Source organism: Trachinotus anak, unplaced genomic scaffold (genome assembly GCF_046630095.1).
Source record: "Trachinotus anak isolate AG129_WGS33_773 ecotype Australia unplaced genomic scaffold, CSIRO_AGI_Tana_v1 ptg000025l, whole genome shotgun sequence".
NCBI lineage: Eukaryota > Metazoa > Chordata > Actinopteri > Carangiformes > Carangidae > Trachinotus > Trachinotus anak.
In genome coordinates this window covers 12,254,727-12,276,260 of record NW_027273876.1, presented here as the reverse complement: position 1 = coordinate 12,276,260, position 21,534 = coordinate 12,254,727, and the positions used below count along the sequence as shown (strand labels likewise).

The 21,534-nt window shown below is 42.1% G+C and overlaps 2 protein-coding genes across 23 annotated transcripts in view; one reads left to right on the top strand and one right to left on the bottom strand.

Moving 5' to 3' along the window:
- The first annotated feature begins 8,124 nt into the window (after positions 1 to 8,124).
- On the top strand, positions 8,125 to 16,311 carry LOC139608527 (testicular acid phosphatase homolog). 4 transcript variants are annotated; one of them, XM_071462404.1, is made up of 13 exons: positions 8,125 to 8,262; positions 8,529 to 8,654; positions 10,073 to 10,168; positions 10,769 to 10,855; positions 11,952 to 12,107; positions 12,313 to 12,411; positions 13,323 to 13,418; positions 13,885 to 14,017; positions 14,309 to 14,391; positions 14,496 to 14,602; positions 14,881 to 15,062; positions 15,289 to 15,428; positions 16,026 to 16,144. In XM_071462404.1, exons 2-12 carry the CDS (start codon positions 8,565 to 8,567, stop codon positions 15,396 to 15,398), a joined length of 1,239 nt encoding a protein of 412 aa, XP_071318505.1. In that variant the 5' UTR covers positions 8,125 to 8,262; positions 8,529 to 8,564; the 3' UTR covers positions 15,399 to 15,428; positions 16,026 to 16,144. The 4 variants fall into 4 exon arrangements, with proteins under 4 accessions (XP_071318505.1, XP_071318504.1, XP_071318503.1 ...); XM_071462403.1 differs by having other exon boundaries at positions 15,957 to 16,090; XM_071462402.1 differs by lacking the exon at positions 16,026 to 16,144 and having other exon boundaries at positions 15,289 to 15,534.
- Positions 15,609 to 21,534, bottom strand: part of mybpc2b (myosin binding protein Cb) — a 21,612-nt gene continuing 15,686 nt past the window's right edge. For all 19 annotated transcript variants that reach the window (XM_071462386.1, XM_071462395.1, XM_071462381.1 and 16 more), the window contains 16 exons: positions 21,107 to 21,272; positions 20,900 to 21,006; positions 20,773 to 20,802; positions 20,507 to 20,649; positions 19,958 to 20,117; positions 19,738 to 19,842; positions 19,389 to 19,577; positions 19,138 to 19,272; positions 18,787 to 18,954; positions 18,552 to 18,640; positions 17,880 to 18,075; positions 17,628 to 17,767; positions 16,789 to 16,948; positions 16,480 to 16,616; positions 16,058 to 16,244; positions 15,609 to 15,754 (listed from right to left, as the gene is read on the bottom strand). In XM_071462386.1, coding sequence (XP_071318487.1) covers positions 15,729 to 15,754; positions 16,058 to 16,244; positions 16,480 to 16,616; positions 16,789 to 16,948; positions 17,628 to 17,767; positions 17,880 to 18,075; positions 18,552 to 18,640; positions 18,787 to 18,954; positions 19,138 to 19,272; positions 19,389 to 19,577; positions 19,738 to 19,842; positions 19,958 to 20,117; positions 20,507 to 20,649; positions 20,773 to 20,802; positions 20,900 to 21,006; positions 21,107 to 21,272 — 2,138 coding nt within the window. In that variant the 3' untranslated portion in view covers positions 15,609 to 15,728. The remainder of the gene's footprint in view (positions 15,755 to 16,057; positions 16,245 to 16,479; positions 16,617 to 16,788; positions 16,949 to 17,627; positions 17,768 to 17,879; positions 18,076 to 18,551; positions 18,641 to 18,786; positions 18,955 to 19,137; positions 19,273 to 19,388; positions 19,578 to 19,737; positions 19,843 to 19,957; positions 20,118 to 20,506; positions 20,650 to 20,772; positions 20,803 to 20,899; positions 21,007 to 21,106; positions 21,273 to 21,534) is intronic.

Here is a 21,534-nt window from a genome sequence, read left to right as displayed (position 1 = left end):
GACTTCATTAAACAATACATGCTTCTAAAAGTGAATTATAGTGCTAGGGATGGGCTCACAATTTTCCAGAAATAAAAAAAACTTCATCTGATTTATCAGTCTTTGCTGACTAAAATCCTAATGAGAAATTAGTTGACTAATTGATTGGGGGGGGGAGCTGTAGAAGTACAGTTAATCTAACAAATTCAACACAACACTAGTACATCCTGTAATCATTACAGCATGGCAACCGCCTTAATAAATCAAGTACTCTGTCATGTTACATTAGTGTAATTGTGCACTAACCTGCACTGCCATTTTTTATTACTTGTGAATGTTGTGATGCAAATGTGACAAAAAGGGAAAAGAAAAGGAACACAAACAAGCCAGTTCCTTTTAGTGAAGTAGTTTGACATTTTCCATGCAAGGCAGGCATAAAAGCAATTAAGTGGACTGGGGTTGTGTTGCTGCTATCTCTACAACTACTACTTCTATGCTTGATAAAGATGTGCAGGAGACTGGGACTTCTTCAACAGCCACATCATTATCACACCTTCTTATCTTGAAAGGGTTGACAAAATAGAGCTGGGTTCTTTTGCTTCACTGCTCTTCAGTTCATCTACATGTTCCAGATTTGATATTTTTATACTTACTTTGAACCCAGGGGTGAGGTGAAGTTGTATGGACTATCACAGATGTCCACTGTGAGGTACAAGTCCAACCCACATTACGAAACAACAACCTCAAGGGATTCATGTTATGACAAATGCATCAGCCATGAACCGTAACAGTGAATTTGAATAATATGTTTAGATAAAATGTTTGGGCCTTACAGCATGGAAATTGTCTCTGAAATGTCTTAGGGGGCACTATGTAAAGTCATTTTCTTGAATGTAATTGCACTTGGATTGTACTCTGGTCTCCAGAGACCTCAGTCCCCATGAGATTTGTTGGACACACTGTTAAAGAGCCTACACACTGAAATAGCAATAGAAAACGTCACCACATAGTAACATTGTAGTATTTTATGAAGACTGTAACCCAAAGCAAAGACAAATAATGCAATCAAACCAAATGTTCTGAAACACTGTTTCTCAGCTTGTGTTAGTAGTGAGCAAACATATGGTGTAGAAAAGCCTTAAATTTGTTTCTTGCTATGTTTGAAAAGGGCAATGCTCATATGAAGTGGGGGTATGAAAATGAGCAAGGAGTGTGCATGCACCAGAAAAGAATACATTAATATGCACTAAAGATGAAAGAGAAACGCTCAAATGCAGCTAGAGCATTCTGTGATGTTGGTATGAATATAATGTGAGGGAGTAGGGCAATTTTCAATTAGAAAAGGTGGAAGTTAAAAATGCTAGTTGCAGGCCCTGCAGCAAGAAGCAACAACAATCCACAGGATTGTTGTATGTATATATATATATATCAACATAAATTCCCACTTGTAATTCTAAACTATGCACCGTGTTAAAAACAAAAGAGGAAAACCTGCTGTTTGGAAAATGTAGCCTAATATCCTCCTAGTGTAGTGCATCAACATCTCCCTTTGGACAGTTATGGTGCAGTCATTTTCTAGAAATCCACTGTGCCTGCACTATCCTCTCCTTTTCCCTATGCTGTCTTTTTCCTTCAAATTCAATAACCTCCCAGCTGTTTGTTTCTCCAGGGATTCCCCCAGCTCCCTTGGCCCACAGATAGACAGACTGCAGAGTCTGTGGGGAACCTGACACAACATAAACTCCACTGTGAAGCAGAGGTGTCAGAGTCTGTGGGCTGCATCTCCGCTGATCGAAGAACCATGATAATGTGAAAGCCTTTTATTTCTTCACACTTTAAAGGCTGCAGCGAAAGACACATGTGTTTAACACAGGAGTTGTGTGTGCGATACGGCTGTGTGGGCTGCAGCCATAGCAAAAAAAAAAAAAAAAAACTAACTATAGATCCTGTGGCCTATTTAGGCATTGTTTATATGAGGATGGACTACACAGACCAGTTAGCAGGCTTAGCTCAGACTGAGAATCCAAAGTATTATGGAAAGTATTGGGAAAAGATGACAGTGACCCAGTTGGACTTAATTTGTGTAAGATGCATAAAGGGAAAGAAGCCGTTAGATTTAAAGTCTGCTCTTTGTTTAAAGTTTCAGTTTTTGACGCTTATTATATGAAACTATGTTGGTGAATTACCAGCTTACTACATCTGTTCTCACAGGGCTTTCTCACACTGTACTGAAGATACTTTGCGTTTGCTTCAGTCTATATTTAGATTCCCCCTTTTCTCCCAATATCATTAAGAGCCATGCAGCAGATCCTTTGACTTGGGAATATCGTTTTCTTCCTCACCCAAAGATCTAAATTAATAATACAGAGATCGAGGCTACACAAACACACTATAGGGAGGCTACACCAGTAGACATATATCTGGTGTACATTGCAGGCAAGCACTCAGAGGCCCTTGTAACCCCAGACAGTTCTTCTTCGTCGTCTTCTGGGGATAAAACACTCAACCTCACCAGCAAGATATGTCACCCGGAAAAAAAAAGCTACGTTTGTTTCTCTTTCCACTAAATGCTGCTGAAGTGGGTGTGGGGTAGAGTCGCTGTTGTGTATGTGTGCATGGGCGGAGACTGATGATGCCAGTTTCCATGTGTAACATTTTTGAATGCAGCTCCATTTGTTATTTTAGTGTTTCGTATCCTCATGTACAATATGGCACACACAAGAACACATCATGAGATACTTTCCAGCACTTTATAATCATTACATGTTACTGTGCCAGAAATAGTGAAAAAAAAAGAAAAAAAAAGAAGAAAAAAGAGAGCTTGCCCACAAATATCTCACCAACAATGCTTGTTACACTGCAGACCTATGGTGGAGGCTGAGATTTAAAGTAATTACTTTCCTGTTAATATTTTGTTTCCAGCATACATTATAAACACATTTCCCATGTAATTACTGGAGGAAGGTATGTAGCAAATTGTTCCCCAGTGCTTGCCCTCCCACACACAAACACATTTTTCAGGCACTGTGCCGATGTTGTTGTTAGATTATTACACTTACTTGAGTATTGATTTACCATAACTGCAGATAGGGGCAATGCTTTTACTTTGCTTGGTTAATGTTGTGGCACTTTTGGCTTTTAATGGTGCTATGAATTATGTAGCAACTTTTACTTACTCTGTTGATGGTTCAGTAGTATTTTTTTTATCACTCTATTGGCGAGGGTCAGATGAGAAGATTGACAGAGGGAAACAGCTAGTTTGGCTCTGTCCAAAGGGAACAAAATCTACCTCCCAGCATCTCTAACACGTTGTATCTCTTTTGTTTAATCTGTACAAAAACCAAAGTGTAAAAGTTAATATGTAACATGGAGCCTCGGCTCTCAGCACAGTGATAACTAAACTCCAATAAGTTAAAGCACCCGACCAAGAAATAGTGCCGCAAATAACTAATGTATTTAAACGTGCTGGTAGGTTTATTTTGTTACCTTTGGACAGAGGTTAACTGTTTAACCCCTGTTTCCAGTCATTATGCTAGGCTAAGCTAACCTAGTTGCGGCTGTAGCTTTATATTTACCTTACAGATATGAGAGTGGTATCAATATTTTTATCTAATTCCCAGCAAGAAAACAAATAAGTGTACAGTGTTTCCAAAAGAGGTCCAACTATGCCATTGGATACTGGCTAACAGAATCTGTTAAATGTTTCTAGTATTACAATCAGTTTTTCTAGGTTCTGAACCAGCTTATTGAAGTATAAGCTGGTGGCTCAGGGATGGATGGATAAAGGTGGAGCTCATGTTATCTTTTATAACACCTTTGTGGTTTCACTATATACTTATTGTATGTGTCAAAATGTCTCCAATTATTGGGAAAAACTGCTGTTTGACGACATTACTTTGGTTTTGCTTTGCCCAGGAGCAGATCAGCTCATCAGGACATTAATGGGCATTGATCAAGAACAAGGAAAGGCATGGAGAATCCTTGCATGGACTAAACAAACTCATCTCTCTATATTTCACATTCCCTTCCTTCTCTCTTGCTTATTCTCCTTTAGTCCTAAAGAAGGACATTTTTGTCCCATGGGGGATAACAATATTGACGTCAAGAGATGAGTTATTGATTGAGAGGAGAGGACAGCGAGACAGCTGACGTGCCGCAGACTACTCCAGGTACCAAACAGTATTAGCATTCATACATGACAGTGGCATGTAAAAAGGAAAACATTTATTTCAGGCTGAGATATGTTTCTATTGAGTTTTATACCACGTCAACTGGACAAACACGTGTACTGAGGAAAGAGGAGGATGTGGGCACTTGTTTATTCTGCAGGCCACATGAGCTTTGCTGCTCGCTGCACATCTTTACATGTCAGGAAATTGATGCAACACTGCTTTGTTCTAACGCCCTACGATATATATGAGGAGATAATGAGATTGCGTTCTGTCCTGATTGAATGGGATGATGACATCGATATGAAATAGCTCTGGTCTTCCCATGGCTTCTGTGTGTATTCCACACAGATACATCTTCTTGTCTAGTGGGTCATTTGACCTGCATTGGTTTGCACTGATTGAATCACTAGAAGATAAGCACACAGCAGTTCAGCCCCACACTGCTTACAATACAGAGATATACCAGGTAGGAGTCCGGTTTGTAAATGATGCTCAAGAAACGACTGAAATTGGACGCAGGTTCTGCAGAGCTGGTCAATGTCACAGAGGAAAAGAAAAGAGTCAAATGATTGAGCGGAGACAGTTTTCTTGTATCATTTTGTGGGAGATATCAATGACCGTAGCAACATACACAGTGAACAGATTTCCACGGGCAATTATGCAAATGTGGATGTGACATGTGAGTCTGGGCGAAGCACGATGCGACGAGCAGGGAATTCACCACCACTTGGCTGATCTGCTGTGGCTGCTGCTGCTGTTGCTGCTGCTACGATTAGCATTAGCATTGTTCACACATCCCCTCATCTTAGGCCCCTTCCACACCCCTCCCCCCCCCTTCCCTCTCTCTCTCTCTCTCTCTCTCTCTATACCCCCTCCACCAACATGTCTCCATCCTCCATCCCCTCCTCCTCCCCCCTGCCTGCGTCCTCTCTTTCCTGTTCTCGCTGCGGTGTTGCTATAGCAACGGAGAAATGTGGGAATACCTCCGTCCTTCAGAGCGCGGGAGAGGGGGGTGTGTGGGGAGGTTGGGGGGGGGGGGGGGGGGGGGGGGGGGGGGGGGGGGGGGGGGGGGTAGAGAGGCAGAGAGGAAGAGGGAAAGGATGGGAGACAGACAGAGAGTGAAGGGGTAGACAGAAGATGAGACAAAAGGAGAGGAGAAGAGAGGAGAGGAGAGAGGAGAGGAGAGGAGAGGAGAGGAGGAAGTGTGGAAAAGACTGTTAATTAAAAGACAGAGAGCAAGTGGCTGTGACTCACTGCCTGAATGGACACCATTGCCTGTCACTTCAGCCCCTGACTCCATGCAGTTATCCCCCTCCTCACCCCCCCCCCCCCCACCTAAAAGCTACCCTCCCATTGATATTCAGTCTCTGTGATGAAGAAGACGCCACTGTTATCTGGCTGGAGGGGTGGGTGCCAGTGTGGGTGGGGGTGGGTTAGACTGAGATGGCACGGTGTCGCACAGCCATGGCGTAGCTTCACGCTGGGCCCTACGCACGCCATTTGTTTGACGATCCATGTGTTCTGGATGTCTCCATTTGTAGTGAGGCTGCAGTTTCCATGACAACGCCTGGACTAAAATAGCACCCCGCTTTCCTCTCTTTCTGTCCCCCCACCCCACCCCACCCCCCCTTCCACCGCTCACAATACACTCATAACTGTTCATTCCTGATCTTGGGCCTCGTTCTATCAGGCTGAGATGTCCCATACTGCTCATCCTCATTCATCATATGGATTGAAGCACATGTAATCCCCCCCCCCCCCCCCACCATCATCACCTTCACACACACACACACACACACACACTCATGCATGCACATACACGCGCATCACTTCTCCTCCCACCTCTTATCTTCCATTTTCAGTCTCTTGGTCGCCCTGCAACAGATTCTGTCAACATGCATCAACCTCTGCGTTGCCGTGACAACAGTCTTGAAAATCACTGCAATTATTTCAACAAAGACAAAAACACTACAGCCACTTGGGGGAGAGGGAGGAAAAAAGGATGGAGTGTATGTGTGTTGTGCGTGTCTTTGTGTGTGTGCGCGCGCGTGTGTTTTATGTTTGTGCGAGTGAGAGAATTGCAGAATTGTGAGTCTGTTCGTGTTCATGTTTAGTGACTCTTCCCTGAACTGTTGTGTGTCATCTGTCGCGTTTCCCACAGTGCATATATCGGTGTGTATGTGTGCGCGCGCGTGTGTGTGTGTGTCTCTTGGCCTCATATGGTGAAACTCATTTCTTTTCTTCCACACACACCCTTGAGTATGTATATGTTTTTCTGTAGAGCAGCACAGGTGGACTCACTCATCCATTTGCACAGGTGTATTGAAGCCAACCTGTACCAGCCACAGTACCACATGTGTGTACAGTATGTGTGTGTGTGTGTGTGTGTGTGTGTGTGCGTGTGTGTGTGTGTGCGTGTTAGACTGTGAGAGGATTACTGTACACTGCTGTGAGAGTCAGAGACAGAGTAAAGCAGATGGACAGAAGGAGCTCTGCACAATGGTGGAAAGCAATAGATTTACTCATTTATTCCCACTTTACAGTGCTTGATTATTTCCATTCAATGCTACTTTATACTTTTACTTCACTATGCGTTACTTCCACCTTGACCTTCTCACACTAAAGTGCTGCGCATGAATGGGTCAGTGATAACTGTGTATTATAATATTATAACATTAAAAAAGCAGGAAGTTTGAATAATTTGAACTTCTGCTTCAGTATAATTTCCTGTTGTTGTTGTCTCAATACCTTCAGTGTCTCCTGCCCCAGTGGTGCTCCCAGCTCCAAGCCAAGAGGATGTAAGTCTAAAAACTAAAAAGAGAGAAAAAACTGATGCAAATAAATAGTTTCATTTTTTTATTTATTAAAAAAGAAAAAAAAACCCATTGAATAATCAATTCTAAAATAGAGACTCAAACAGAGATAATACTTTACTTGTTTGGGACGAGAGAGTATTTGTGGCAATCAGATGATAAATATGGAATAAACTGCAGTGCCTATGTTCATTGCAGTAGAGGAGCATGTCAGGCTGTGCAAGTGTGGCTTATGTGTTTTTAATAGTTTTTGGGCGACAATGGTGGCGCGGAGGAATAAGCTGTGTCAGATTTTGGCTGTGCAAGCAAAACATGGGATTTGTTGACAGTAAGAAAAATCACCTGAGTTATCCTTTATGTAATTTTTGGATCATCACTTCATCTGTAACGCACTGCCTCAACATTGTGTTACTGTGACTTTACCTTAGGTTAGAGTGAATGCATCCACAGCTAATTCCAAATACAAGCTGCCAATTGTGCCAGCTGCTCTTTTATTGCAGATAAATCTCTATGAAGTTTTCATTTCATATTTCTAGAAAAATACATGTTAAACTAATAACCCCCCTCTGTGAATACTGTACTGTGTATTATGTAGTACAAGAGATCTTATCTTACACTTATCAAATATGATGTCAGCTCTGTATAGCTCTAAACCTTCACACTCACTAATCCCACTGTATCCCACAAAGCTGCTTTGATACTAACAGATACTTACATGTGTGCCAAGTCAGGGAAAACACTCCAGGCCCTGTAATTTTGGGGCTAAACCCACAGCAGATGACATAGCCAGTTATAATGAGTGTTTGTTGCCTTTGGCCAGTGTGTAAGTGTGTTATGTGTGTGTTAAAGCACGTAGGAGTACAATTTGAGAAGCCAGGTGGGTGCATCTTAACCCATTTCTTTGTCATATTGTCACTCTAAAGCCAGAAAGTCCTTAAGGATATATGGCTGTGGTTTTAAAGTGGACTTATCTACATTACAAGGAGCCAAACATGTGTCCTTAAGTTTAAAAGCTGACTCAAATAGGGTGGGCTGTCATGTCGCTGCACAGCGGGGGAATAGACAGAGACAGTGATTTGGACTCCAGTCGACAATGAAGTAGACTGGGACCAGAAATCCCTGGGGAGAGAGAGCGAGACGAGGTCAGGTAGGAGGGCTATAAAAGCACTGCCTCCTTTACAGGAACATGCACTTTATGTCAATCTGGGTATGACTGAAGATTCGGGATGCACAGCAGCCCGCTCCTGGCTGTGAATCCTTTGACTAAAACTGCTAAATGTGTGAACAAGTATGCTGAGGTAAGTGCACGTGTTCATTTATACAATCAGTGTTTTTTGTGCATGTGCTGCAGCTGCAAATGACAAGGCATTCATACAGTCCTAATAAATGTTTGATTCAAAATGGTTTAAATTATTAAATTATATAAAAATTACGACCAAACACACTTTATTTTACGTGTTTGCACAACCTTTGCTTGAACAAGGTGGATTAATGAATTCATCATCTGTTTTTCATGGCCTTTTAGAATTCAAATTTCTTGACATAGTTTCCCTCATATCAGCAGAGGATCTGCTGAGGTAGAGATCGACGAGCCAGAAAGATGTGGAAGTTCCAGAAAGGCTTTGGCTGTTTATTCCTTCTCTGTTGCGTCTGTTTGACTGAGTGTCGGGTGCTGAAGTTTGTCGTAGCTGTAAGTTTGCCCTGTTTTTTCTCTCCCTCTGTACATCACTGATAACCATCCATGCCATTTGAACATTGTATGACACTTTCACATTCAGTCACGGTGTATTTACATGGAAGACGTTTACATACTATTACCAACAAGATTTATTTGTTGCATGGTAGAATTTTAATATAATCTAGAAGATACTGTAGATCACATGAGCGTGCCACTGCTCTACATTGTTGTAGATAACGCTGCGTTTCTCTGCTCGCTGAGCATTGTGATATTTACACATTTATGTGACAAAGGATTACTTTGAGTCTAAACTCCAACAGTGTCAAGCATATCTCACCCACCGCAGCTTACTTCATAAACCTCTTTGCATATTTTTCTTTCACCCTGTTGTTCAGTGATAGACTGAAAAAGATGAGTGAAGGATTAAAGTGAAATTCACAAATGCTTTTCCTACAATGTGACAAAGTTCTTCTTCGTCTTTTTGAGGCACTTTATCTGTCACATGTCTGTCATATGTTATACTAGAATGTTTGTCACTTACTACTGATTTGCATTATATAATTATCTGTTATGTCGCATTGGCAGGTTTCAGCTTTTGGTATAGTCTGACATTTAGCATTTACAGCAACTAAAGTCAGCATTAGGTTTAATACTTGATATCTAGTCATGGAACTTTAATAGTCTCAACTCAGGTTGTGTTTGTTTTTTATCTGCTGTAATTTGCCCTTTTATACTTTTACTTCACTACATTTCATACTGAACGCTGTATTTCAAATTGGTATTTCAAATTACTTTGAACTTGACCTTCTATAACATAAAACTGCTGCACGTGAATGAATATGTAATAATCAGTAATGAGTAGTACATTATAATGTTACAAAAGCTGTTTGCATAATGAGTACTTTTATACTTCAGAGTAATTTCTTAAATTCAATTAAATTAAATTAAATTAAATTAAATTAAATTAAATTAAATTAAATTAAATTTTTAACAAAATATAATTGAAATAAAAATAATTGTTAACAGTTCAAGTTCAGTTGAGTGTTAAATCCAGCAGAAAGTGTTTGGCATCAAAATGATAATTATCTCTAAAAGTGAACCATGACTTTGTTGACTTGACATTGTGGCCTGTTTTTTCTTGTGGTCTTCCACCAATGCGTTCAAATCACTGCGGTACTAACAGGAGTGGATCAGTTAAATCAACCTGTGCGTCATGTCACTGCCCAGAAAGTGAGGCCTCAGGTTGAGAGCAGCTCCAGCGTTTGTGTCTTCATGACATCATCAAAATGACTCTTCTGTGAAGAGATCCTAGGTTTCTATTTCTGACTCAGGTCGTGGGTTGTTTTTTTTCTCCTAAGTACACAGTGTAATGGCTGGCACAGCAGCGTGACATCTGCATCCAAGTGACATAATCTGTTATGACTTTTAAGGTTATCCGACATGGGGATCGATCGCCCATTGAGTCATATCCCAGGGATCCTCATGGGGAGGAAGTGTGGGCTCAGGGCTTCGGACAGTTGACGGAGGTACTGGGTATTTCTCTGTGCATGTGCAGTTATTATTTTGTCAAGCAAGATTTGGCAAACAAAACAAAACAAACAAATACAAAGAGCTTTTAGGACTTTATAGTATCTTTGTACCTATCCTAGCATGAACTAGGGTGACGCACTGAACATGTCACCAGTCAATAGTCAAAAAAATGTGAAATAGAAATAAAACTTTATCGAGAATTTGACTCACAGAGGGGGACTTACAGAATAAGTACAATGGAGATATAAGCTCCTTTTGTGCTGAGCTCTTATGTGGTGTCAAAAGCCGCAGTATATTCCATTTGCCCTGTCATAAAATCAGTTTCTAATAATTCTTGAGATGGAGGAGAATCTCTATAGAGTTTATATGAAACTCCATCCCACTGTGACGATGTTCAGCTCACAGGTAATTAGCCAGTTTACAGTGAGTAGACTTATTATTTTGGGATCCTGGAAGCCCTGCAGAAGTTTGTTATTTTGTTATTTAATGTAAATAAGTTGAATCTGACCTTAAACCTGCCAAATCTTCAGCAAAAAGGTCCGATTTTACAAAAAATAGATTAAATAAGTTAACAGCTATGGCAATTTTCCTTTCAGCTGGGCATGAAACAACAGTTTGAGCTGGGCAGGTTTCTCAGGAGGCGCTATGGAAACTTTCTCAGTGAAGACTACGACAATAAAGAGGTTAGTGTATTTGTGTGCGCATACAATATATTCATATGTGTGTGATTTTTTTTTTTTATTTTACCTCTGGCTTTAATTAGCTGAATTCCCCTGTGTGTTACAGTGTCACTTAATCTTGTTGTCATGGGTGCCCTCAGTCCGACATGTGAAATCAAGTTCATGTGTGGCCAGCAATAGACTGTAATCGCTGTAAACACACTAACTTAATGAGCATGAGTCATAATGGTGATATCACAGGCATGGCCTTGTAATATGCTGTAACATGTTGGGTAATCTTGTTCCATGTACAGTGCAGATGGCAGCATGTTAGTACAGCATGCCCCTGGGCTGCATGCTCAGCATACTGTCATTACAAAGACAGGATTTCCGTTTTCTTTTGCTGCCTGTTTTATTTTTCTTTTCCCTTTTTTTTTTTTTAAACTCACTGTCTTCCTTTTTTCTCTCACTCTCTCTTCCAGTGCCCCATCCCCCCTTTCTCTTTCCATCCTTGCATTCAGTTCTTTTCCCCCCTCTTTTAAATCACACACAATTACCACAAAAATAACAACTCTTCTCAGTATCTGTCGCTGGCGATTTGTTGCCCAAGTCTCTGTCAACTTGTACCGTGCATTTCCCTGCACTGCCATGTCTGTTTTAATTTGACAAAAGGAGGAAGGGGGGGGGGGGGGATAAGCATCCTCAGCATCACAGGAACATCCAACCTTATCAGCGTGATTTACTGTGTGCAAAAACCTGACACAGGGTGACAGAGAGATATAGACGAGCGAAGGCTGATGTCAGAAGAGATCACAGCAAGACGGATTTTTTCCCCCCTCCCTCCCTCATCCATTTGGATCTTTTCTGACTCCCCTCGGCCTCATGTTAAGGGAATACCTCAGTTAACTTGGGATAAATACAGCTCACTCATGATACACTTCGGCTTTGCTCGGTGCATTTATTTTGCATCTTTATTGAATAAAAAATTATATGCATTTCCACTTTGCGGGTGCAAATGCAATCCTTTTTAGCCTGTGTGTCCCACAGTGGTGTCAGTGTCAAGTGGGGTACCAACACTTGGATGCATTTTAACACCACATTTCCTCCCCGTTTCTAACAGTTATATGTTCGGAGCACTGACTACGACCGCACTCTTATGAGTGCCCAGGCCTGCCTCGCTGGGATGTTTCCCCCAACCAGACGCCTGCCTCCCATCATGCCCCAGTTACTGTGGCGGCCTATTCCAGTGCACACCATCCCCAGGGCTCAGGATAAGGTGGGCTGCTGAGCCATATAAATATTTCCTTTCACACAGCAGCTGTACACAGCTGAAAAGAAACTTGTACAAGTTAATTTGACTCTCTCCTCGCAGCTTTTAAAGTGTGAAATGAACACAGAATTGTGCCCAGAGGAATTGCGGTACCTGCAGTAAATGTGCATCATTTCCACTGATGTTGTGCTGTTGTTTCTGATTTCTCAAGCTGTTGAAGTCTCCAGGCAAAGACTGTCCAAGGTTCAGAGCGCTGATGACGGAGACCTTTGAGAGTGAGCCTTACCAGAGGTTTCTGAGGACTCACCAGGTGAGACAAACCCCTGAAAGGATCCAGTCACTGTAAAGACGCTCATTCTCAGCATCTGTTCAGTGACGCAAACGTTCTGCTAACAGCACAGTTTGTGTTAAACATCACTTTTCCATGAGTCATGTGCCTGTTAACCACTGAAAACGTGCTTGTGCCTCTGTTGTTTTATATCATCAGAATTATATAACCAAAGTTTGCTGCGAATAATATTTTCCTCACCTTCGCTGCATCTTCTCTGCCTCTCCGTGCCTCCATTTGTAGATCAACAAACACTGTGAAAGACACATATCTGTAAAAACAGTGAAATATATACTTCACAGTTGTTGGTGCCAATGTTATCAGCACCTCCAGTGGACGTGTTACTTATGCTGTAGACATCATGTCCTCTCAGTGATTTTCTCAGGCACGGTGACTCCAGTGCCTGCAAAAAGCTGAACAGCGCAATTTCTCTCACATTCTCGGAGACACTAATTAACGGCTGGATTGAATTAGATTAAGAATTACAATGAAAAGGTTTTAATTAAACAGGGTCCCATGTGCTGCCTATTAAGGTGGTGTTGGAGATCAGTACGGGGTCTCCTGGACTGAATTTTCACACCCTCTGCTGGAGGCACAGTACCTGCAAGTTACATGCAAGAACCAAAATGGTGCCATTTTTTTTTTTTATTGTATTGTCTGACTAAAGGGTGAACTTACAACAATCACTACATCACTAAACTATATTAATTTGTTAAATCAAGCAGATAATGTCTGCAAATTTGGATCGTAAACACCAAATAAGAGGTATTTTATCAGCACACCTGCAAAAACAACCAGATAAAAAGTTTAATGCTGTTCATAAAAAGTGTAATTAAAGTGTTGTGTTCCCTTGAGCTTCATCCTGTGTTCTGTTTCTTTTCTTCACCATGCAGCACTTTGTGGAGGGACTGTCCAACCACACTGGCTACCCTGTGTCCAAACTGGTTGGCAAAAAAATATGGAGGGTCTATGACACTCTAAACTGTCAGGTATACTTGATATTTCACAGCAAGCACATAAACACACATGAAACACTTATATTGCTCATATTCTGCATTTTTACACGTGTCTCAATTACTGATACAAACAGCAGCTGCACAGCAGAGAGAGTCAAAGAGAAAAAGGGAGAGGAGCTTTCCTCAACACATCTGCAGAGGGATGCGGAGGCGGTGGGTGTGTGGGGAAATAATTTTTATACATACAGTAAGACATGAATAGGACAACATATTGAAATGATAATTAAAGCATTATGAGATGGGTGGATTCTAGGCCAGGTTGAATACGCTCATTCACACTTACAAAATGAGCATCTGTTATCTTCAGACTGCTGCTAAAAATAGCCAGGATAATAGAAATGATGAAATACAGCCATTTAAACCGGCTGTTGTGATTCATGTGTTGTGTAATGTGATTATTAGCGTGATGCCGGGTAATGAATGTTATTCTCTTTCGCAGAGGATTCATAACTTGACTCTCCCACGCTGGGCCACCCAAGACGTTCTGGACACCCTGAGGAGCATAGCATCCTTTGAGGTCATGTACAGCATCCTCAGCCACAAGCGAAAAGAGAAGGCCAGGCTCTCAGGAGGTGGGGATTCACATTAGAGGCAATTCATTTAAAGGCACTGTCAAAAATGTTATTACAGCAAAAAAAAAAAAAAATCTCTGTATCTGATGTTGTGACTGCTGGCTGAGGCTTTGTTTATGCCTCAGACAGTGTAAAGTGGTGGGGCGGGTTTCTCAAAGGCATATTAGCACATACGAGCTAATGACATAAATGATTGCAGTGCTAAGACAAGATGCTCAACAAGGTCAAAAGGATTGTGTTGATATCTGGGAAAATTACATTTGCACTGTTGACACTGTGGTAATTTACCAGGGGTCCTGCTGAATGCCATCCTGAGGAATTTCTCCAGGGCTGTAGAGCAAGGGAGCGCTCTTAAATTCATTATGTACTCAGCTGTAAGTTCGGCGTTTGTGCACATAGAGTAACCACATTTACAATTTGTCTCACATACTGTATCTGCTCATCTCTTTGTTGCCATGATGTGTGCCTCTCATTCCAGCATGACTCCACACTCATCACCCTCCAGGCGGCTCTAGACGTGTACAACGGCCTTCTCCCTCCTTACGCTGCCTGTCAGCTCTTTGAGTTCTACCAGGAGTATGATGGGTAATGATGTCCCTCTAACGTCACCTCATGCACTCTTCTCTTTGCATATTTAAGCACACTAGTCGGCCAAAACACACCACCACATGTTGAGAAACTGAATTCCACTGATCAGCTGCACCAAACCGTTCAACATTTCTATTTTCCTTTTCCATTCGTTGAGAATCTGGCAGAGCTCCAGGACTGGAATGGCCAAATTAGCACATGATAGAAACCAGATTTACATAACACTTACCATAATTGTGTTTCATGTCATTGTATTCATCCTAATAATCCCTCAGGTCCTATTCTCTGGAGCTGTATTACCGTAATGACTCCAGGCACGAACCATATCCCAACCCTGTGCCAGGATGCAACGGGATCAACCCCTGCCCTTTGTCCTTGTTCAAAGAGCTGGTGCGGGACGTGGCGGCAGAGGACTGGGAGGTTGAGTGCGGGTTTAGGACTAAATGGTCAGGCACAGGTGAAGAAGATTTTTGCCTATTCTCATTCTCACTGCTCCTATTTCAAAACATACTCTGGCAATGCCAATGCTTCACTGCAATATGTTTATCCCTGTATGCACTTTGGGGACCAGTGTGGGGGATTTTCAGCACAGACCGTCTGATTTAAAAATATCAGGGCTTTTGGAAATCTTCCAAATGTTCCATATTCACTTGTACCTAAACAGGGTTCGTCCTCTCCCACAGGTGTCATAACAGCTCTTGCAGTGGCTGTGGGTCTCCTGGCAGTGGCGCTGTTGTTCAGCATCGGAGTGGCAATCCACAGGAGGAGAGGCCACTACTCCAGGGAGGTGTAATGCAGAGAACTGTGCCAAAAATACTAAAAGGTGCTTCTCAGCTGTGGAAACAGCTCTAATAATAATAATGTGCCATGTATTTTGATAATTTAGATCCTGACTGGGTGTGTGTGTGGGAGGTTCGTGAGTTTTTTTTCCTCTGCTACTATGAAGTATGTTTGGATGACTAGAATTTTGTGGAAAGAACTTAACAGCGAAAAAAAAAATGGATTACAGGCATTACTACATTTTATTTGATTCACTCTTGACAGTGTGAACTCTACATAGTAACATTCACTGTTCATTCACTGTTTGGTTCATATTATTTCACATTCTTTGCTGTTCGGTTTCTCACTTCTTGTCCGGGTCTGTGGCAACTGTGGAATAAAGAGACAGAAGATGAGTGTTGTGTTGAAATAAGTTATGTGGTGTAATATATTTTGGTAAGTTCTGAGTTATCTTTATGTTCATATTCACAGTGCAATTATTTGAAGCTGTCATCATAAACGCAGTCAACTTTTAGCTTTGAGCGTCTATAACTTAATCAAAAATAAGCATCTTATCATCATCTGTGTTCAGCATAGACAGACTTCAGAGTCTTCAAATTACAAAGACTCCTCCCCCCTCCTCCCCCCACCCATGTCCCAGCCTTGTAGCCGTCTCTGTGCCTCTGTCCTCACCTCGGATGTCCAGCTTGCACTCCACTTCATCCTTGCCCAGCTCATTGACAGCCATGCAGGAGTATTTGCCCCCGTCAAAGGTGCTTGGCTTACGAATGTTGAGGGTCAGCACTCCTTGGTTGTTCTGCATCAAGTACTTGGGATCCTCACCGATGATCATTTTGTTCTTCATCCAGATAATCTTAGGCTAAAATACAGAAAAGTAAAAATATTTTATGTAAAAAATCAGGGGCAATAAAATGTCTTAGATATGATGAAGCAGATTTTGTGTTTTCTCTCTGTGCTTTGTGTCGGGCTGCTTCTGTAAGGAGCTCTGTGCGCCTTACTGCAGACGTCAGATCTTGATTTGCTTATAACAAGTGGCACTGTCTGCCTCCTCCTGTGAATCAGGCACCAAAGGCTATTTTAACAAGCACGTTTACCTTGGGGAAGCCTTTGACGGCGCAGCTGATGGCAGTGCTGTAACCGGCCACTACAGATCTGTCAACCAAGGGCTGAGTAAACTTAGGCACACAGTTCATGTCTTTCTCCTTGTAGGGCTTTGTTTTCAATTCCAGGCCTATTGAGAAGAGTGGGTGGACATGCAAACATAGTTAACCCCAATACATCAGAGCAGAAAGGTGGCTCACACACACAAACATCCACAACCTCCACATACTGTGTGTGTGTGTGTGTATATGTATATATATATATATATATATATATATATATATATACACACACATACACACCTGTCTTGGAAATTTTAGCCGTGTTCTTGCTCATGCGCGGCTCCTCGCTCAGGCCGCAGAGGTTTTCACTGTAGATGCGGAACATGTATTCATTGCCCATGACCAGATCTGAGGCTGTGCAGTTTGTCCTTCTGTTGTGTTCGTAAACGGTGTACCAATCCTGCAGAGTGACAAAAAAAGTGAAATTATAATGTTAAAAATCAGGCTGCAATTAATTTTTTCATAACAGTGATTAATCGCTGAATTTCAATAGTTAACCGCAACACATAACCGTCAGCCTGTCTGAAGTAGTAACTAACGTTAGCATGTCTGACATGTGATTATGAAGATCTGATCATTTATTTATCCGTGGACAAGCTCTGGGTAAGTTATGTTTTTATTTCCCAACTCATTTGATCAACGTTGAATCAGACATTGGATTTAAACACTTTAGGTCTCCTGACACGCCCCTTTGTGCTGACCGGAACCGTCCCCCTTTTGTTCCCATAGACATGACTTGCCATGAAATATCTTGCTCCGCTATGTAAAATCTTAGTAGGAAGTGTCTGTGAAGTACGGGTACGTCAAAGGCTCAAAATAGTAGCAGCCAAAGATTCTAGAACTTAGCACTCTAGCATCTTTGGCAACAGCACCAGTGACGGTGTGAAATAAAAAATCTTTGGCCGTTTAAAAGAAAAAAACGCCTTATGCTTGCTCCTTAATCTCATCATGATTAACGCGTTAATGCTGACAGCCCTAGTTAAAAACTTAAAGACCACAAGTTGCGCATTCAGAATATGCAGGTAGGTAACTGTTGGGGTGCTCAAGGTTTGAACCCTCACCCCTTCTCCCTCTCTCACCTTGGTCTTCATGTCGGCCTTCTGGATGGTGTATCCAGTGATCTCACAGTTGCCATCGTCCTTCGGGGGTTCCCACTCCAGTGCTGCATTGAAGCCCCAGACATCTGTCACCTTTACATTCACTGGAGGACCAGGCTTGTCTGTTTGAATTAAACACCAGTGTCACATTTTAGTCCATCCCAGGTGTCATTTTCTTTCCTAAATGAAAAATTCTCATTGAAATAAGTCACTGAGAGTCTTGACCAGCCGTACCAACAATCCTGATTTGAATAGTGGCTCTGTCCTCCAAGTTCTCAATCTGGAGAACCAGCTCATATGTTCCAGAGTGCTCCCTCTCAGCTGAGCGGATGAAGAGGATGGAGTCCACGTTTGAGTTACGGACGTTGACCATTTTGGGGTCAAGGGGTTGACCGTCTTTGTACCAGGTTGCGACAGGGCGTGGCTTACCCTACGAGACAAAAGCAAGATCCTTTGTTGAGAATACAGTTGAATTGCTCCAAGTTGTTTTTAACATATGTGACATTTAATTAAAAAAAAAAAGTTATTTTATATTATTAATATCAGTAACTCTTTCTATTTATAGTTTGAGGCAAAATGGAAACAGAAACACTAAGAGAGAAATGTTTCGGGATCTGTCCTGTCCATTAGCGTGAGATGGGTCATGAAGAGGAACTGATTCATTCAGTCATTACAGTTACTTCACAGATACAGTGTTTCATTTTGTTGTAGAGTGCCCCTAATTCCCCCAGCTCACTAATAAGCACTGGAACGACCTGTAACATCAGGGCACACTCTTGCAAGAAATGAAGGCCTTGGACATTTTGCTGCTCCCTCTCCTTATTTTCCCAAAATGTTCCCACTAATGATGAGTCATTTTATTATTTTATCATGTATTCTAGTGTGAGCTAATACAGCATTTCTAACCTGGAAGGGGATGGTCAGGTTGACCTTTTCTCCTACTTTCCTGATGTACTTTGTTCTCAGATCACGAGGGAGGCGGATCTTTGGATGTTCTAAAGTGGAAACAGACGTCCCGTTAAAACAGGAGACATCTCAGTGAAACACTCTTTATGAAACAGCATAAATCAAGAGCCTATAATAAATACAGAAAAAAAAACAACCTTTTTTAGCCGTTCCCAAATAAACCTGAGTGACTCACCAACAATCTCACGGATGGTGACGGGCTGTGCCAGTGTGGCAGGAAGACTGCGTCCAGCGATGTTTACCGCCACCACCCTGAAGTTGATCTTTTCTCCCACGGGGAGGCCACGCACCACGTATCCCTGTCTCTCACAAAGGTCCTTGTTTGCCACCACCCACTCAGTGTCTGCAGTATAAAATAGAATTACATGCAGTAAATCACAGTGAGTGGGATCTGAATCTCGTTGTGTTTTTGTTCTGGTTTTATATATTTTCATTGTGAGTGTATATTATATGGTTTTAAATGGTTTTAAACCGTCGACAAATGTTCAGATTATTATATCATAGGCGTAATGTATGGTCTTGTCACCTCCTTCCTTGCAGTATTCAATAGTGTAGCCATCCAGGCCTCCAGCGCCAATCCTCTCTGGGGCGAGCCACTTCAGGCTGCATGTGCTGTCTGTCACGTCATTCACTGTCAGACGCGTTGGCTCACTAGTCGGGGCTGAGGGTGACAGAAAGACAGACTCAGGAGACTCACTGATGGAAGATGGGTGATGCACAAAGGGAAGGACAGGCAGAAGCTGAGAAAGAGCAAGTAGAGATGGCTGTGACACGTACCAATGGGCATGAAGGGTTTGGAGGTGAGACTTGGCTGAGACATGCCAATGCTGTTGACAGCAAAAACTCTCATCTCATATAAAACTCCCTCAATCATTCTCTTAGCCTCATATGTAGTCGACTCATATACATCAAAGTTGAGCTTTGTCCATCTGGAGGAACCTTTCTTCTTCCTCTCCATGAGATAACCTGATGAGGTAAAAACACAGTGAGAACAAAGATGGGCAGAATAATTATTCAAGACAAATTTAAACATAACCCTTTTTTTAAAAAAAATGTAATATATGTTCCATATGCTAAAATGTCAAGATAAGTATAAAAAGGTGGAGAGAAAAAAAACATTGTTTACCCTTAATTGGTGCACCGCCATCAAATTTAGGAGCCTCCCAAACGATGTTGGCACAGTCCTCTCCCACAGATACACATTTGACATGCTCAGGGGGGTCAGGCACATCTAAAATAAGATTACAATTAGTTTCAACACACATCAGAAAATGTTCAAATACAGTAGATAGGATAGCTGAGAAGTGATAAACCTGCTGATATTTCACTTTAAAGTATTCACTCACCCACAATCTTCACAAACAGCACAGCCTTGTCCTCTCCAGCAGGGTTGGTGACACAGATGGTGTAGTTGCCCTCATCGTCCCTCTCTGCCCCCTCTATGACGAAGCAGCTCAGGTCTTTCCTGGACTCCACCCTTACACGGCCTTCATTCTCTGTGATTGGCTAACAAACAGGAAATTGTTGTGGCTTACTTTGACTTTGGCAGCAGTTGGGCTGTTAAGGTGACAGACAGGTGTGATATTAGGGTAAAATAAGAAGAGGTTCCTCTGGGGAACAGTCATATCCTGCTTCTAGGATTTTGGTTCTTGGACCAAAAATATCAGGGGTAGTCTCTTTTCCTGTACCCCTGTGCCCTTAACTGCCTGTGGGCACGAAAATGACAGGTTAACTAGATATCCTGCTGACTTTCCATGAGCATGGACGTATGGTAGTAAATGTGATGGCCCCTCCTGTTTTGTACTGTCTGGCCTGGTTCCTCGCCCTTTTGTTTCTCCTCCTTTTTAGGAAGCAAACAAGCAGAGTGGACATAAACACCCTCATCATAACCTTACCTTATCTCCCTTTGACCAGACAACAGTGGGTGCTGGCTCTCCTGTGATCTCCACATCCAGTCGGAGCTTGTTGCCCGCCACCACAATGATAGTGTTTTGGGAGACCATGTTTCCAGTGGTGTCCAGGTGGATCTTTGGAGGATCTGGTCAAAGAGAGGGAGAGAGAGAGAGAGAGAGAGAGAGAGATGATTTCTCCTGACATGAACTAGACACAAGATCAAAAAGTTTTTAATATTTGTAACCTGAGGTAATTCAAGGCTACCTACCTTGTCTCGGCACATAGTCGATCTTAATTTCTGTTTTGAGAGAAGAAAAGAGTTGACAATATTATGCAAGCTGCTGATGATTAATGCATCCACAATAGCCCCTCTGTTATCATTCTGTCTTCCTCACCCAGGAAGTTGAGTTTGGCAGAAAGCGACAGAGCGTAACCATCAGGAATAAATGTGTAGTCTCCAGCATCCTCTGGCTTCACATCATTAATAGTCAGCCGGTGAAACCTGAAACAAGCAACAGAGAGGATATGATGAGGGGGAAACATGTGCCTCATGAAATATTTTTATGTTTTAATATTTTTCTATAGCGTGCATGCGTTCGTACCTTCCAATGTGAGACATCTTGATGCGGTCGCTTGGCAGGACCTCCACTCCATCTTTGAACCACTTTCCTGTGACCTTTTCATCAGACACCTCGCACTTGAACACAGCCTGGTCTGTTGCCTTCACTGTCAGATCAGCAATGTCCTGCAACACCTCCAGTTCTTTCTCTGAATAAGACATTGGAAACCACAGGAGTGAGTAAAGGTATGGGGAGAGGGAGGATAAAGTTCATGATGGCAGCATCCTGCCACCCACTGCCATGAGCTGTTAGTTTGTTTACAAAGAGAGGCGTTAAGCCCTTGGGCCAGCAGTTAATTCGGCTGCTTCCTCAGGCCTGAACAACATACACGTAAATGACAGAAAAGCCAGACTAAAAATAGTCTATCTGAAACACAACATCTCCACTGGTGTTAAATCTTCCATTAGTAT

What these genes read in the sequence shown, in the direction of transcription:
- LOC139608527 (XM_071462401.1), top strand. Translation starts at nt 8,565, where the DNA reads ATGTGGAAGTTCCAGAAAGGCTTTGGCTGTTTATTCCTTCTCTGTTGC. An exon ending in TGCTGAAGTTTGTCGTAGCT is followed by an intron (nt 8,655 to 10,072) that starts GTAAGTTTGCCC and finishes ATGACTTTTAAG; the next exon opens with GTTATCCGACATGGGGATCG. An exon ending in ATGACACTCTAAACTGTCAG is followed by an intron (nt 13,419 to 13,884) that starts GTATACTTGATA and finishes TCTCTTTCGCAG; the next exon opens with AGGATTCATAACTTGACTCT.